Source organism: Sebastes fasciatus, chromosome 12, assembly GCF_043250625.1.
Source record: "Sebastes fasciatus isolate fSebFas1 chromosome 12, fSebFas1.pri, whole genome shotgun sequence".
NCBI classification, from domain to species: Eukaryota; Metazoa; Chordata; class Actinopteri; order Perciformes; family Sebastidae; genus Sebastes; species Sebastes fasciatus.
In genome coordinates this window covers 26,076,055-26,091,958 of record NC_133806.1, presented here as the reverse complement: position 1 = coordinate 26,091,958, position 15,904 = coordinate 26,076,055, and the positions used below count along the sequence as shown (strand labels likewise).

Here is a 15,904-nt window from a genome sequence, read left to right as displayed (position 1 = left end):
TCAACGTACTACCACATGAAAGGATGAGTGCAGTCCTTAGGGGTAATGAGGGCTCATTTATTAAGATCTGGAACCCTGTCCTGGACTATATACCATCAGAGCTCAAACACACTCTGTTGAAAGGCCAATACCCTTCAGGGTGGAAGCAGAATATGCCTAGTGCCACGTAAAACATAAAATATATTTCTATGATCACCGTTTACCATTCATGAGAGTCTGAGGACAATACACTTTACTCTATGAGATACTATCTGCTATTCTTATTGTTGTCTTTTTATTTTTATTTTATTTTTATTTTTATTTATTTTATTTTATTTTTTTATTATTTTTTTTTGTATGTATGTACATGCCAAAAGGAGAGAGGCTGGAGGAAAATGAAGAAAGAACTGGAGTTTCTTGTGAATTCTGAGGTCAGTCAGAAGCTGAACTGCCACACAAACAAACACAAACAACCGGTCGTATATATATATATGTATATATATATATATATATATACACACATCAACAGTGGTAGAAGAAGTACTTATACAAGCATTTTTAAAAGCAGCAATACCATAGTGTAGAACCTACAACTATGGGCATCTTTAGGTCCAAGCAAGGAATTTCTGGATTTTAAATTAAAATGTGCAGTGCAATGCTTGATAAATATAAACACAATGTTATTACTCATCTTAACATAAGTGATTTAATAAAATGTATGAAGCATTTTATGGGTCCAAAACACCACTTTTCTTCATGTCCCACAACTGTGGTCTCAATGTTGAGATAAATGAGCTAATTCAATCATAATGACATTATTTCAAATGGAATGGTTTCATATACGTATTACTTCACACCATATTAATTATTTACAAATCATTTATATGATTTTTTCATCTAATTCATCTACATTTTACAGGGTGCAGAGAAAATCACGAAATCTCAAAATGTCTTAAAAATATTATAGAAAGTAAAAAAGCAAAATGTATAAAATGAACGTTATTGGAATGTTGCGGTAGGGACATTAAGTGATGAAAACCATAACAAATTAAAATTGTAATCACTATATGTAATTTTGTGTACCTGTTTACATGTATTAATACTCTGATGGTTAAACTTCAAATTCATAGAAGTAGATTTTTTTATTTTATTTGACAGTCAATAGTGACCGTGGTTACAGAAAACCCCAGAAATACTCTGATACGTGTAAAAGTCCTGAATTAAAAGTAAAAGTACAAAAGTATTAGCATCGAGATATACTTAAAGTACCAAAAGTATTTATTATGTAGAATAATATAATAATAATATTATAATTATTGATGCATTAATGTGTTCATCACTTTAATGTTACAGCTGGTAAATGTGGAGCTACTTTTATTGACTTTATACTGCTGGTAGTTTAATCTACAATAATACATCAGCATTTATTAGTTAATTGTTGTTTTATATATTTCGTATGATTCCAAATCTGTAAAAAGTAACTAAATCTGTCAAAAAATGAAGTGTAGTAAAAACTACAGTATTTCCCTCTGAGATGTAGTAGAAGCATAAAATGGAAATACTCAAGTAAAGTACCTGTAAATTGTGTAATGAAATAAACTGAACTGGATATCTGCTAGAAGGGAAATCAAATTTAAAATCTGACGTTATGATTTAAATGATGTTAATATAATCTATATTATGATTTGTGGTTAAGGGATGAAACATGCAGAGCATCAGTGTGGACCTTCATCTTCCTCGGTTTTCTCAGGTTGACCCTGGCAGCCGGTGACAACTTCATCCTTCCTGCAGAGCTCCATCACTCCGGCTGTTGTTTTCCTCCTCTTCCTCCTCCTCCTCTAGTCGACCTGTTCTTCCTGCTGTGTGAGAGACTGAGTCACATCTCTGTCAGTCTGTCTTCCTCCTTCAGTCCATCACTCCCCCTCTCAGAGACAGCAACAGGAGCAACAGCTCATATTTTATATCTGTTCAAAATGTAGCTTAGAGGAAGATTTGTCAAGTATTTAATACTCTTATCAACATGGGAGTGGACAAATAGGTTTGCTTTATGCAAATGTATGTATATATTTATTATTGGAAATCAATTAACAACACAAAACAATGACAAATATTGTCCAGAAACCCTCACAGGTACTGCATTTAGCATACAAAATATGCCCAAGTCATAACGTGGCAAACTGCAGCCCAACAGACAACAACAGCTGTCAGTGTGTCAGTGTGCTGACTTGACTATGACTTGCCCCAAACTGTACATGATTATAATAAAGTGGGCATGTCTGTAAAGGGGAGACTCGTGGGATAGAACCCATTTTCATTCACATAATCTGGAGGTCAGAGGTCAAGGGAACCCTTTGGAAATGTTTCTGTCTGAAGATGGACGTCGTCTCTGAAAGGTTGCTAAAGTTGAGTGGACATAGGAAAGGACAGAAAGCAGCAGAAGTTTCTCTGTCCGTAACCTTTCTGTTATCTAGAGTTGACTGAACATCAGTCCAGATGTTTGCCACAGACCCATCTGAGCTGAGCTTGGTCTCGGAGGTCTGTCGGCTCTGACGTGGAGAACCAGCTACACTGGCAGGCGTACGCCCTCAAACCTCTCCTCTTCTTCAGCTTGGCTCGGAGCTTCTGACGGTCCGGCATGTTGTTCCTGCACAGACGGACACAACGCAGTTTAATAAAGATGAATAATTACTGAGGACAGGACCTGAGCATGTTAGCCTGCTGAGGTTTTTAATCTGATTTTAACTACACCGGTCCAATGAAATAATGGCCATGCATCATACAGATGTCTTTGAAAGTTATATTTTATCTCTCCTTTCTTCAGCAAACACTGTGAAAACTACAAGTTTTCAGCAGCTGTGGGTCGGGGTCGAGCATTTTGAGGAGGAAGAGGAAGATTAAAAAAGGAAGAAGAGGAAAACAAATGAGGAACATAGGATGGACCACCTTCATTAATCCTTTAAGGCATTAGCATGTTTGTTCTGTCTCGATCGGGTCTCGAATTCACAACCTCAGACACCAAAGCCAGAAGAAGAAGCAGAAGAAAAAGATAAAGAAGAAGAAGAAGAGGATAAAGATGAAGAAGCCCCTGTGTTCAGTCAAACTCTCGTCCCTCCTACACTCCTCCATCAGTGTTTCTTTGTTTTCCTGTCAGTCTCTGTTACTGTAACAGACGACACTGTGTCACCAGGAATTAGTCTGAGCCCTTCCCGCTGCTGCTCCTGCACCAGATCACTGCAATGTTCAAATTAAATGAAAGTCTTTATGTCACCTGTGTGTTGGTGTAACAACGTTGATCTCTGGATGGTTTTATACAGCCTTAATTTTAGCTCTTAAATATTAGTTTAATCGATCTGAAGAGAAAACCCTGCATTGCTGCACTTATTCCCGTGTATTAGATTGTGGTTTGTAGCAGGTTTGGGGGTCTGAATATAACAAAGCTTCTGCTTGTTTGTATTCTGGTCACACTGGTCTGCAGAAGCACAATTGTCTCCATGGGGATAAAAAGGAAACTGCGGTTATGTGGGAGGGAAAAAAAGATGTTCATGTACGTTTGAAATGATTTAATGAGGTTTTATGACTTACTTTAGTCTCATTGAAGATTTTCACTTGTGCATTGTAAATATACATTTGTACACCTCCTCTTCTGCTTTAGATTAAATGTTTCAGTGGATGTAAAGCAGAGAAAGAAGTGTGTGAAGATGACGTGAAGGTGAGTTTTACAGCTCAATACTGCCACCTTCTGAACAAACTGAAAAACAATCAGCCAATACCAACCAATATCTCTCAACATACTGACTCCATCTTATTAAATATGATAAGAATTATGATGTGATGCATAAATGTTTGATATATTTTAGTGTGACGCAGAGATAGAGAGGTTTTCTTGCGTCTGCAGACTCACCTGAGGAACAGGTAATCACAGGACGAGTCCCACTCACAGTCATCAAACATCAGCACCCGGAAGTCACAGGAAGTACACCTCAACTGGTCACATGACCTGTTGATGCAGATCACTTGTCAGTCATTGTCATTTAAAAATAACATATCATCAGTATGTCGTTAATACAGTAAACTTGCTACCTTGGTTTAACCTAATAAAAGTATGTTGGGGATAACTAATCCGTACCAGAGTCCTGTATCATTATAAACCAAAAACAGGCGAGACGGGACAGACGCTCGCAGTATGAAATCATTTTTCACACCTCTTGGATGTGGCTGTTCCTACGCCGTTAGTGACAGAGCTCCCGCCAACGAACACAGGACAGCACCTGGATGCATAACAGACAGCGCAGATCGTCTCCAAGCACAAATGACAAACAGCATCCATGTAGGAGAATCAACAGAGCCAACAGAACAATAGATATACTGAAGAACCTGGGAAACATTATTAGGAATATAAATCCTAGTTCCTACTTTCGTATACACATATATATAAGACTCAATAAGTTTAGATTCTTGAATGAACACACACACACGCACAAAGTGACAACAAAAAATGTCTGAATGCATTTTCTTGCTCTGCATATTTACCCTGTAATTAATGTTTTTTAATTCAGAATGAACTAATTCACTTACTTCCTCCCTCCAGACTGAGACGACAGCTTCTTCTCCACTTGTGTTCCTTTAGAAGACTGCTCAGTCTGAAATGACAGGGAAAATAAACAGATTACAGACTGTTGTGGTAAAAAACACATTCCTGCAGTAGAAAAAATCTCCTGTTAATTAATTTAAACCTAATTAGATGTATTACCACCTGTGTTGATGCTGCATGATAAAAATGTTTGGTAGTAATTTGCTTGTGCGCTGCGCAAAAGTACAACTTAACACTGAATGTAAACATGTCATACCATATTCAGCATTAAAATACTTAGTACAGGTCAGAGTTTCTTTTATATCTAAAGACAAATGTTTTAATTATTATACGTGTAAGCTTTGTACCAAGTGTTTCCCTTATTTTTTGAATACTTTAACTTCACTAAAAAAGTTTTTGCTTTAAAGTACAGCTTTCTTTTAATTAACTATTTTCTTCCCAGCACTCAGGGAACGTATACTGTATGTCACAGGGACACTTGAATACACAGGTACTGTTTAACTGAGAAAGACCATTTTTGTGGTTGAAAACTTGTCCGTCTTTTTGTATAAAGTACATGTTGACCTTTAGTTGAGGGGAATCTGTGTCGTCTTCTTCGAATAATTCTTCCAGAAGGGCGTCGATATCGTCAGAGACGCTGCTTATCGGCTGTTCAGGTTTAGTGGCACTAAAGAGGAAACAAAATGATGAATTAGTATCAAACATCAAGTAAACCTCTACGATTCATCTATTTAAACCTTACTGGGTATTTTACAGGTTGATTCCAGTATTATTTTCTTTTAGTTTAATACATGAGTTAAGGATTCAGTGTTTCTCCAGTATTTTAGTCTTGGTAGTTTGGAGAACGCAGCATTTAGAGCAGCATGTAGGGAATTAAATATGAAAAATCTGAATAATAAGAAAACATCTATCGACAACTTTTTTTGCTGTTTAGTAAAATTGGATTTACATTTTGACATTTTAATTAGACAATGCATTTAACAAAAAACAAAACAACAAGATAAATAAACATAACCAGACGTGAAAATAATAATAATTATAATAATAATAATAATAATAATAATAAAGATAATTATAATAATAATAAGACATAAAAAACAGTAGAAATGGATCATTCATTCATAGATTCTAGAAAATAATTAATGTCAGTGATAGCATTAAATATATAAAGTTATAAAACATAATTATAGAGGTGTTATTATTATGGACATGTACAACTGATCCTACAATAAGAAGACATAAGAAGGTATTTGAACAAGTGTAAAGATGATGTGGGTCGAATATCTAGGTAGACTAAATATTCGATCCATATCATATTTACAATTACACTAAATGAGGCTCCTACAGGTAGATTGTTCCAATCAGAGGGAGCTTTAAACAGAAATGCTTTCTTAGTTATTGACTTAGAGACTGCAGCAACAGAACAAATGCTGTATAGAGTCTCAAAAACTGTTTCAAAGGTTATTGAAATGTATTAAAAACAAACTGCAGCCAATGTCGCTGCATTCTTATGATGGGAGAGGGCACATTAAGTAGTATTATGGTGTGAGATTATGAGTTATGAAAGGACAGCCGAGAAAAAATCTGTTATTATAAATATCTGTTATGATGCAACAGAACTTTTAAATATTTTAGGTGTTTAATTTGGGTGTGAAATATAAAGTCTTCTTATGAACTTCACCTCTTTGGTTAGATTCTTCCTAATGTATAGGAGCTTTTCCAGTAAATGGATCCACATTTTAGGACAACAATCTGTCTTGGTGTTAATGTAAAATTTTTCCAAACACAATTTTATCATGAGCTTTTCTATAATCTTTTTTTTGGGAATCCATTCCAGGCCGTAACATTTCAAATAAGGCAATTTTCTTGATTTAAATGATTAGTTCTACAATTTTTCGGCTCAATACACAACATTTATGAGCCAGGCAATTCTGTATTTCAGAGGTATAAGCCGGTGAAATGGTTATTGTCCTGTATTTCTGAATATGTGTTTGTTTGTTTTTTTAAACTATAATTATGATTGAAGCTCAGGACCAGGAAGTGAATAGTGTCAAATGAATCACATGTGATCCTGATGTTGTGGTCAGAGTCAACATAGAATCATTGAATCCTTTCTTTCAAGAGATGCACAGTAGATATTACAGTAGTCTCTTATATTTGCAAGACCTGGCCCAAGTTGTGATCCCATATACTCCTACATTGAGAGGAAGACGATTCGTTTTGGATCCTGATATACAACATCAGCAAATGACAGGTGTGATTTTCATGAGTTATTGTGAACACAAGCTAACTTTACTGACTTTATTCTGCATCTTTACTGAGCTGGAAGCGTGATTAGCTCAAGTTTAAACCTGTTACAGCTCGTTAACCTTATCAACACAGAGAAACGAGCAGCCACACAGCACTCCTCCCTATGTTAGCTTCTAGCTGACACTAGCTAGCCACATTAGCATCGTTCACCTGTGTTGTCTCCGTCCTTCGTTGTCTTTCCCGCGTTTTCCAGCCTCGCTCGGGTCCTCGCGAGCCGAAGATGCGACAGAAACGTTGCGACAAAACTTTTGTTCCACTTCATCCAGCAGCTCGTCCAGGTCCAGGTCGTCCTCATCCATGTCTGGAGCTAACCCAGCTAGCTAACCGAGCTAACCCCAGCTAGCCTAGCAACACAAGCCAGCTGGCTCAGAGCGTCCGCTGTTGCTAAGAGACAGGAGCACAGAGCGGAAATGGAGCCACACCGCCTTTCAAAATAAGTGTCACAAGATGAGTGTACAGTAGTTTCCTCCGACTTTGTCATAAATTTGACTTCAACTGTTACAAAATGAAACTGTTTCGTTGGTTTAAACTTTAGGATAAGGTTTTATTAATTACCAGGGGAATACATTCAGATGTTAAAGCAGCACAATGTAAGATAAGATAAGATCAGATATTCCTTTATTAGTCCCGCAGTGGGGAAATGTGCAGTGTACAGCAGCAAAGGGGATGATGCAAGAAACAAGATGCATCAGCTAACACAGTAAAAAAGAGCTAAACAAAGTGTAACAAAATGTGAACCATTTAAATGGAAACAAGTATAAGAATAGGGGCAGTATATAGTAGTAGTATAGTATAGTAAATAGTATATAGAGTATTGACAATAAACAGATTAACAAAATTGCACAAGTGGAAAATGATATTGCACAGTGAGAATGAATGAATGAAATTAATGAAAACCTGAAAATATCAGGTTATTGTCAGTTTTTGGTGTGTAAGTGGTATACTGGGAGCAGTGCTGGCTACTGGGAGCAGTGCTGGTTGTGGAGTCCGACAGCTGCAGGAAGTAAGGACCTGCGATAGCGCTCCTTCACACACTTTGGGTGGAGCAGCCTGTCGCTGAAGGAGCTCTCCAGTGCTGAGATGGTGTCCTGCATGGGGTGGGAGTCATTGTCCAACATGGATGACAGCTTAGCCATCATCCTCCTCTCTCCCACCACCTCCACTGTGTCGAGGGGGCATCCCAGGACAGAGCTGGCCTTCCTGTACAGCCTAGAGTTAGGGAAACATAATTACATAAAAAACATAAACATAAATTAAATTAAATATTACATTTACAATCAGAATCAAGTTTATTTCGCCAAGTATATACATACATACAAAGAATTAGACTCCAGTTTGTATGTAGCTCTCTCAGTGTACTTACACAGAATCGAAATAACAGAATAAAAGAATGCAATAATAAAAATAAAATAAAAATAAAATGTCTATATACAAGTCAAGTGTTAGTGAGATGTAAACAATACAAATAGTGCAATGAAATAAATACTGGAGCGATATACGTAGACTAGATGATTATGTACAGCATGTACATGTGGAACTTTCTATATACTGTGTGTTCACTGAGTAGGATTTATATTTACAGTGACAGGTATGTACATATTACAATATGTATATAAAGTGACAGATGATATGTAGATATAATAGAAAGATGCGCATTAAGGATTGTAAATCATAATCTAAAAATGTGCATTAAAGACTGTAAATTATATTCTAAAAATGTGCAGAGACTGTAAGAATGGTCTATAAGAGCAGCAGTGGATATTTGGTGTTAGAGGGTTATTGACAGTGTATGACTGATTAAATGTTCATCAGAGTGATGGTCTGTGGAAAGAAACTGCTATATCACAATAACTTACTGCATTTAATGAAGTGAAGTGTGCAAATATTACTATTAAATTTAATTAATAATGAACATTAATGCTGGCTTCTCTGCTGTTTGTATTTTATGTTTTGGGCATATAAATTATGAAATTGTATTTTGAAAATGTGAAAGGAAGTGCTGTTATTTCTTAATGCCGTTGGGATTCGGGTTAGCCACAACGCCGCTGTTAGGCCAAATGTTAGCATAATGAATGTGTAATGTGTTTAGTTGGATAACGGTGAAAGTGAACTAAAGTATTTTTGATATGAGAACAGAAAACAAAGATCACGTTGTCGGCAGGATTCGAACCTGCGCGGGGAGACCCCAATGGATTTCTAGTCCATCGCCTTAACCACTCGGCCACGACAACAGAAGATGCAATATACGTCATGAAAGAGGAATTTATTAGCGAGAGATGTACATCTGAAGTGGATTTTATAGAATTTTCAAAAGGTATATATGAGTATTAAAGTCTTAAAGGAAACATATACATTACATATACATACATACATACATACATATTAATGAACACACAGTATTACAAATTCAATTTTAAATCAATTAAATGAACTCCCATTACATGTTTATTGAGTTTTCAACATTTTATAAATAGATAAATATTATGTAGCCTATGTATACTTACAAATATCCAGTATTTTAATAATAAAAACATTTACAGTACATGATATATACATAGATACAGATATATTAATGAACAAACAATATTCAAAATTTAAATTAAATTTAAGATTCATTAATTAATTCCCATTACATAAATGCGGGGGGTGGGGGGTTCAACAGTATATTTATTGAGTTTTCAACATTTTATGAATATGAATATGAATGATAATATGAATATCCTGTCCCTTTTGACAAAAGCAGAGTTCTTTTTGTCACACAAATTTCCCCACTTGTGCATTTCCTCACCTTTCATTTTTGCAGAACAGAAACTCATAGCAACACTTCAGACGGAGTTCCCCTATATTAAAACAATCCTAGAAATAATGCATACATGATTTCTTTTCATAAGAACCAGAAACCAAAAAAAACCCACACTGATTAAAATAATGTTTTAACCATCATAACTTTATCATGAACTTAATCCAAATCCAATGTGAGTTACATAAATGCTAGTAAGCATTTGTCACAGGTCTGAAGAGGGAACCAGAACTTTTCCACCTCTAAAAAACCCTCAAAAACATATGTTATATATGTTTATTAAAGGGAAACAAACTTGAAATTATGATAGAGGGCTGCCAAGCTCTGCAGCATTGTTGGAAAAGATAGTATTTTATCTAACGTCTGCAAGCGTTAACAAACTAAACACCAGGACCCAAAAGCTTTCCTTATGACAGACAAATTAATCATTTTTCAAATGTGAAACAGGCAGCCCTGTAAACAAAACAAACGACAAAAACAAAACTTACATACGAGCCTCATAGACACAAGTTCAATATCAGCATATTTAATTCAATTTGCCGATTCAAACGTAATCTCAGAATCACGAGAGAGATTGTTTCATTGGCTCTAAACTAAAAACACTAAAACAAGAACCAATTACAAACATTACTTCATACTAAACGTCGTTCTATTTGGAGGTGAAAAGCAAACTCTGTCCTCCTCCGTTCATTCTTTAGTTTCAAATTATTCATATTTTGTATTGCTAAAATAGAGTCTCAATCTGAACCAAACACTGGAAGGCCAACAGTAGTTGACAATGCAGATATAAAACATACATCTCTGTATTATTCTCTGTATTTTTATCTCAAAGGAGAAGTGCTACATTATTTTTTTTTTAAAGCCCAGACAGTGACGGCGTCGCTGTCTGTCTCTCGGGCTTTCCCCACAGTGTCATCGTGAAAGTTCCACTCAGATAAAATGTAAATAGCTCAGAGCAGAGGTGTTATTCTTCTCATTTCCTGTTTTTTAAAGGGCACTAAGGCTTCTCACTGCTGCTAAATGAGGAAAAGAGTTTTCCACCGTCACATGACGAAGAAGATATACAGTATGCCTTTATTACACGGCGTGGTTGAATACTCGATTGTGATCACGGCGTTCTGCGGTCGGTTATTTCTTTATAACAGACCGTTGCTATGTATAGCAGACAGTTGCTATGGGATGAAAAAGAAAAAAGAAATGTGTCAGGAGAGGTCAAGAAGCTAAAGGCTTATACAAAGGACCTCCGACCCCCCCCCCCCCCCCCCCCCCCCCCACAGGAGAAGAAAAGGAAGAAAGAACTAAACTAAGATAATTAAAAAAAAATACTTATATTTATGTCCCATATTTTAACTGCACTATTTTATGCCTTAGATTATCATTTTGCTTTTACATGTACTTGTGTGATCTCCCCTTTCATATATTTACATATTTTATGAGCATTGTTGAAGGAACAGGAGACCAAAGATTAATTTTCATTGCCAATGACGGCTTCACTGGAACTGACAAATGACAAATAAAGAACCTTAAACCTATTTTTTTTCTTTGGTAAGTACAGTACACAACTCAATAAAATATATAACAAAGCTATAGTCATTTTAGCAATTTTAATGTCAAAAATATTTCTTTTTTTTACAATTTTACATGTATTCACATGATATCAGTGAATGAATTTGGGGTTGAATGTCTTGCTCAGGGACACTTCCACACGTGGACAGGAGGAGCCGGGTATCGAACCTCCGTGCTGTCGGTACCCGTACTAGCTCCTGAGCCACAGCAGCCCCGACGACCACCAGTTTCCGTCTGGGTGGGAGATCCCGCTCTGTCCACATTTGTTTTAGCTTCTGAAGAGTTTTCTAGAGTTGGTCCTCAGCTGGAGTCGGGGGGGGCATCATTCTGTTAGTGTCTGTTTAAACTCGCTCATTATTAGGATTTTCAGTGTTCCAGTGACGAGGCTGCAGCTGATTTTATAGATTAAGTTGATGTCGACGGTCCTGCTGCTCATGCTGTCCACTGGATTTTTTCTTATTTCATTTCAATAAATCAATTGAGGACAAGTAATAGAGATATTAACGTGAGGACATGTGGATCCTCACATTAAAAAGAAGCTGTTTTGTGGAGTCTCCCCGACCGGCGGGTCGTCTTTCTCTTTCAGTATCCAACACCGTCTTTGTCTTTAAACACAGACATGCTTCATCGTGGGTGTTTTAGACACTTTAGGACCCAACGTATAGATCAACTGTAAGTCCTTTTTTTCAAGCGGTCTGAGCGGTGCGTCCAATAAAGTTTCTTTTTTTGTTATCTGGTTTCTGTCTCTGAGGATGTTCTTCAAACTGCCCTGTGGTGGAGAGACAAAATACGTTTAGATGAGGAATGAAAAAGAGCAGAGTAGCTTTGTGTTGTGGCTCAATTGTAAAGCTGTGTTCACACCAAGAGCGAAGTTGGACCAACAACTTTTCTTTCCTCCATCAACCATGGAAGAAATAACCACAGTTGCTGCTTTGTACATTTTGTGAAAGTCCCAGATATGTCAGAAAACGAAATGCTGCCGTGTCTGGGTTCATAACATCACCCGGCGGCGAGCTGTATTCACATACAGTACCATTACACTGACTGTATCCAGCAGCCACACGTCACTACTGAGGTGTGAACAAAAAATAAACAGATTGTGCTGTGATTTAATATCAAGAAACAGATCAAAATGATGCTGAAATAACTACATAGTGGTGCTGATTTGTAAAAAGTCTGAATTCATGCTTTGTCAGGTCTGTTACCAAGACGACAAACAACTTTTAAAATGCTTGTTTTCTGAGTGGAGTTTGGATGGATCAGTGCCAGGCTATGCAGCTGCTCCATCAACACTCAACATAAAGTCATGTAGGCATAAATACAGCAGCGACGTTTTTGTTTCTACCATAGACAGTCTGTGGTTTCTACACAGAGTTTGGTCCGGTCTCTACAGATATGATGTACTATCATAGCTCTGGGTGACCACAGACACATACAAGATTTATTAAATCTTAATATTCCAACTCCCGTGAATACATGAATGACGCCTCTTTGCATTGACTTTGTATGTAATCGCACTGTGCGAAAAGTCCACTTCGCTCTTGGTGTGAACGCTCTGTAAAAAGCTGAGAAGTGAAGCTGTGTTACATTAAACCATGTAAATGCTGTTTTAGTGTGTGTGTGTGTGTGTGTGTTAGCAGATTCCATGACTTACGTAGCTTATGAAGAAAATCACAAGTCCGAGCATCAACACTATTGCAGCCACAATAAGCACGTAAGTGTCTGTCATCGGATCTTCGGAGGGACCGTCTGTGGGACAATCTGAAAATCAAAAAACAGAAATTAGTTAAATAAGTTACTCAAGTTGGAACCTGCATGAACTGCATCGCTCACTGAGCAGCACAGAATAACATCAGATAAGAGAAGAACTTAACTGATCCCACACCCGGGAAAATCACAAAAAGACAAAAATACATAAACACTAAACTATATACTATATACACCTCTCCCTTTAAAGATACGTCCATGATGGATAATTAGACCCATAGCTGTAATAAACACATGGTGTGTCACATATTGCACAGGAGGATACAAGCAGGAAAAATGGCGTTCACATCATATTTAGGACATTTTGACTGCATTCACCAGAAGGAAAAAGGCACCTTGCTATGGAGGACGAAACATGCCAAGATTAAAAGTAAATGAATAAATAAATAAATAAATGACTCGATAAATAAATAAATATGTAATTAAATGTAGCAAAAATAATATTAAAAATAAATGTGGCCCTTAATTAATTAATTGATAAAATGTGACAGAAATATATATTTATGTTTTAATTTGCTTCTTTATGCATGAGATTTGTTTTCTGACATATCTGGGACTTCCACAACATGTACAAATCAGCGACAGAGGTTATTTCTTCCATGGTTGATGGAGGAAAGAAAAGTTGTTGGCATCTATGGAGCTCCTCCTCCTTTCCAGCACGTCTAGCTCTTGGTCTGAACACCGTACGACCTTTAACCTTGTGATTATTAGCATGATAACATTAGCATTTAGCTCTCAGAGCTGCTGGCTGCAGACTCTTTTTTCCTACAAGAGGCTCAAAACTTAATTCTACTTCTAAAGTGGGTTTTGGTGCGAATTTTAAAAAACCAATGATCCATTTAGAGGTTCTTAATGTTTTAAGTAGCAGGTGCTTCACCCGGTCACACCCACGCTCCATTCCTGGAGCCACACATCCATGTTTGTCTACAGTAGATGTAAATGTGATGGTCGAGTCTGGAAAGATTCAAATTTAAAAGATGCCTCAGGTGTTCAAATGTTTTTTCCCATCAGAGAACTGGGAAAGTTTGTAATCTGAATGAGAACATGTGACATTTACCTGTCAGAGTGAGGAGCACCTGGCCCTCCCGGTTCTGCTCCCCCACTGGCGCCGCCAGGTGACACTGGTACAAGCCGCCGTCGTCACACGTCACGTTGGGCAGCAGGACGTTGCGGGAGTCGCGTAGCAGCTCCACCTCTCGCTCCAGGCCGGTGTACCAGCGCGTAGGGCCGTCGGGGAGGTCTCTGGTCAAAAGGCCCGAGAGACGAGGCAACGGAGGCTCTCCGACCTGTGACATCATCAGTTACATTAAATACAAATATGAGGTACTTGTACTTTACGTGAGTATTTTCATTTTATGTTTCTTTATACTTCTACTCCATTACATTTCAGAGGGAAATATTGTACTTTGGACTTCACTACATATATTATACTTACTTTTTACATAAAAAACACATGATACTTAATATACTTATATAATATGATGCAATACTATACAGTACTACTAATCTACTCAGTAGTATACAAAGTATCTTTAAATGTAGTGGAGTAGAAGTATAAACTATCATAAAATGGAAATACTCAAGTATGTTAAAACAGTACTATGTACATTCACAGAGTTCATTTCTCTACTTTAACGTTCAATATTTTAAGTACATTTTCCTGATAATACTTTAGTACTCTGACTTAAGTAACATTTCAAATGTAGGACTTGTACTTGAAACAGAGTAAAGTATAAAATGTGAAAGTACTCATTCATGAGTACTTTCACTTTTCATACTTTAAGTATATTTTGCTGATATGTACTTTTACAACATTTTGAATTCTTACCTGTAATGGAGTATTTTTAGATTATAGTATTTCTACTTTACTTACTAAAGTAATACCTCTGTACTGCGACTGCTTTTACTTGAACAAGTACTACAAAGAGTGAAACTATTTTTATATATTATATTATATCATATTACATTATATTATATTATATTACATTATATTATATCATATCATATTGCATTTTATTATATTATACTATATTATATTATATTACATTATATTACATTATATTATACAGTGTATGACTGTACATTTTGGAGGGAGAGTGAAACAGAAAGTAATTTGAATCATTTGAATCCAGGCCAACCAATGAGGTGTGGACTAGTACCCTTTATCCTTCCTGTTGCTTTGTATACTTTTACAAGTAAAATATACAAAACGATGAAGTATTTTAGCATGAAATAAGCGCAGTATTACCTTGTACCACCTCACTGCTATGTACTGGACACCAGGTTTGGGTTCTGCGGTGCATTCAAGAGTTGAGTCATCACCGAAAACTGCTTCAACCTCGAGCAAGCCTCCTGTGATGGCCAAACCTGAAGCGAGGCACGAACCTGAGGAACACAATGATACATACTGTAATTATCATGCAATAGATTGAATGCAATAAGTTTGAGGAAAAGTGCATAATGGTTCAATACGGATGTTTTGAAATGAATAAATAAATAAATAATAAATACTTACACAGTGACAGCAGCAGAGCAACCCTCATAATATCTGTAGACATCATGATGATGATGTGTAGCAGGAGAGGACAGTGGACTGACTTTTATGAGCTGGTTTGCCTGTATTTATGCAGTCACAAAAGGAACTGAGTTATCTCTCCCACAGTTCCAGGAAACGAAACTAACCGACATGTGAAGGGCGTGGTCTGCAATGCAAAACCCCCTCATCAGCGTCAGTAAAGCTACAGGGATCAGATTAACAATGCTCTGTAACATTAGAAGGATGCCTGCACATCTGTCCCCCACACTCATCTTTTTTAGTGAGTATGCAAGCTATTTAGTCAGTGATTTATTATTATTAGTATTATTATTATTATTATTATTATTATTATTAT

General features: G+C 36.7%; 2 protein-coding genes and 1 non-coding gene across 3 annotated transcripts; all 3 read right to left on the bottom strand.

Annotated features, from left to right (window-relative positions):
* Positions 1-556: 556 nt before the first annotated feature.
* cfap418 (cilia and flagella associated protein 418) lies at positions 557-7,193 on the bottom strand. The gene is made up of 6 exons (XM_074654435.1): positions 7,031-7,193; positions 5,135-5,237; positions 4,555-4,619; positions 4,182-4,247; positions 3,881-3,976; positions 557-2,623 (listed from the first exon to the last, which is right to left on the bottom strand). The coding sequence occupies exons 1-6, from the start codon at positions 7,177-7,179 to the stop codon at positions 2,464-2,466; spliced, it is 639 nt and encodes a 212-aa protein (XP_074510536.1). The 5' UTR covers positions 7,180-7,193; the 3' UTR covers positions 557-2,463.
* Positions 7,194-9,029: 1,836 nt separating this feature from the next.
* trnas-aga (transfer RNA serine (anticodon AGA)) lies at positions 9,030-9,111 on the bottom strand. The gene has a single exon. It is a non-coding gene; the product is annotated as a tRNA-Ser (tRNA).
* A 2,687-nt stretch (positions 9,112-11,798) lies between these two features.
* LOC141779538 (uncharacterized) lies at positions 11,799-15,688 on the bottom strand. The gene is made up of 5 exons (XM_074654421.1): positions 15,529-15,688; positions 15,262-15,398; positions 14,071-14,299; positions 12,901-13,007; positions 11,799-12,015 (listed from the first exon to the last, which is right to left on the bottom strand). The coding sequence occupies exons 1-5, from the start codon at positions 15,572-15,574 to the stop codon at positions 11,854-11,856; spliced, it is 681 nt and encodes a 226-aa protein (XP_074510522.1). The 5' UTR covers positions 15,575-15,688; the 3' UTR covers positions 11,799-11,853.
* Between the last annotated feature and the right edge of the window lie 216 nt (positions 15,689-15,904).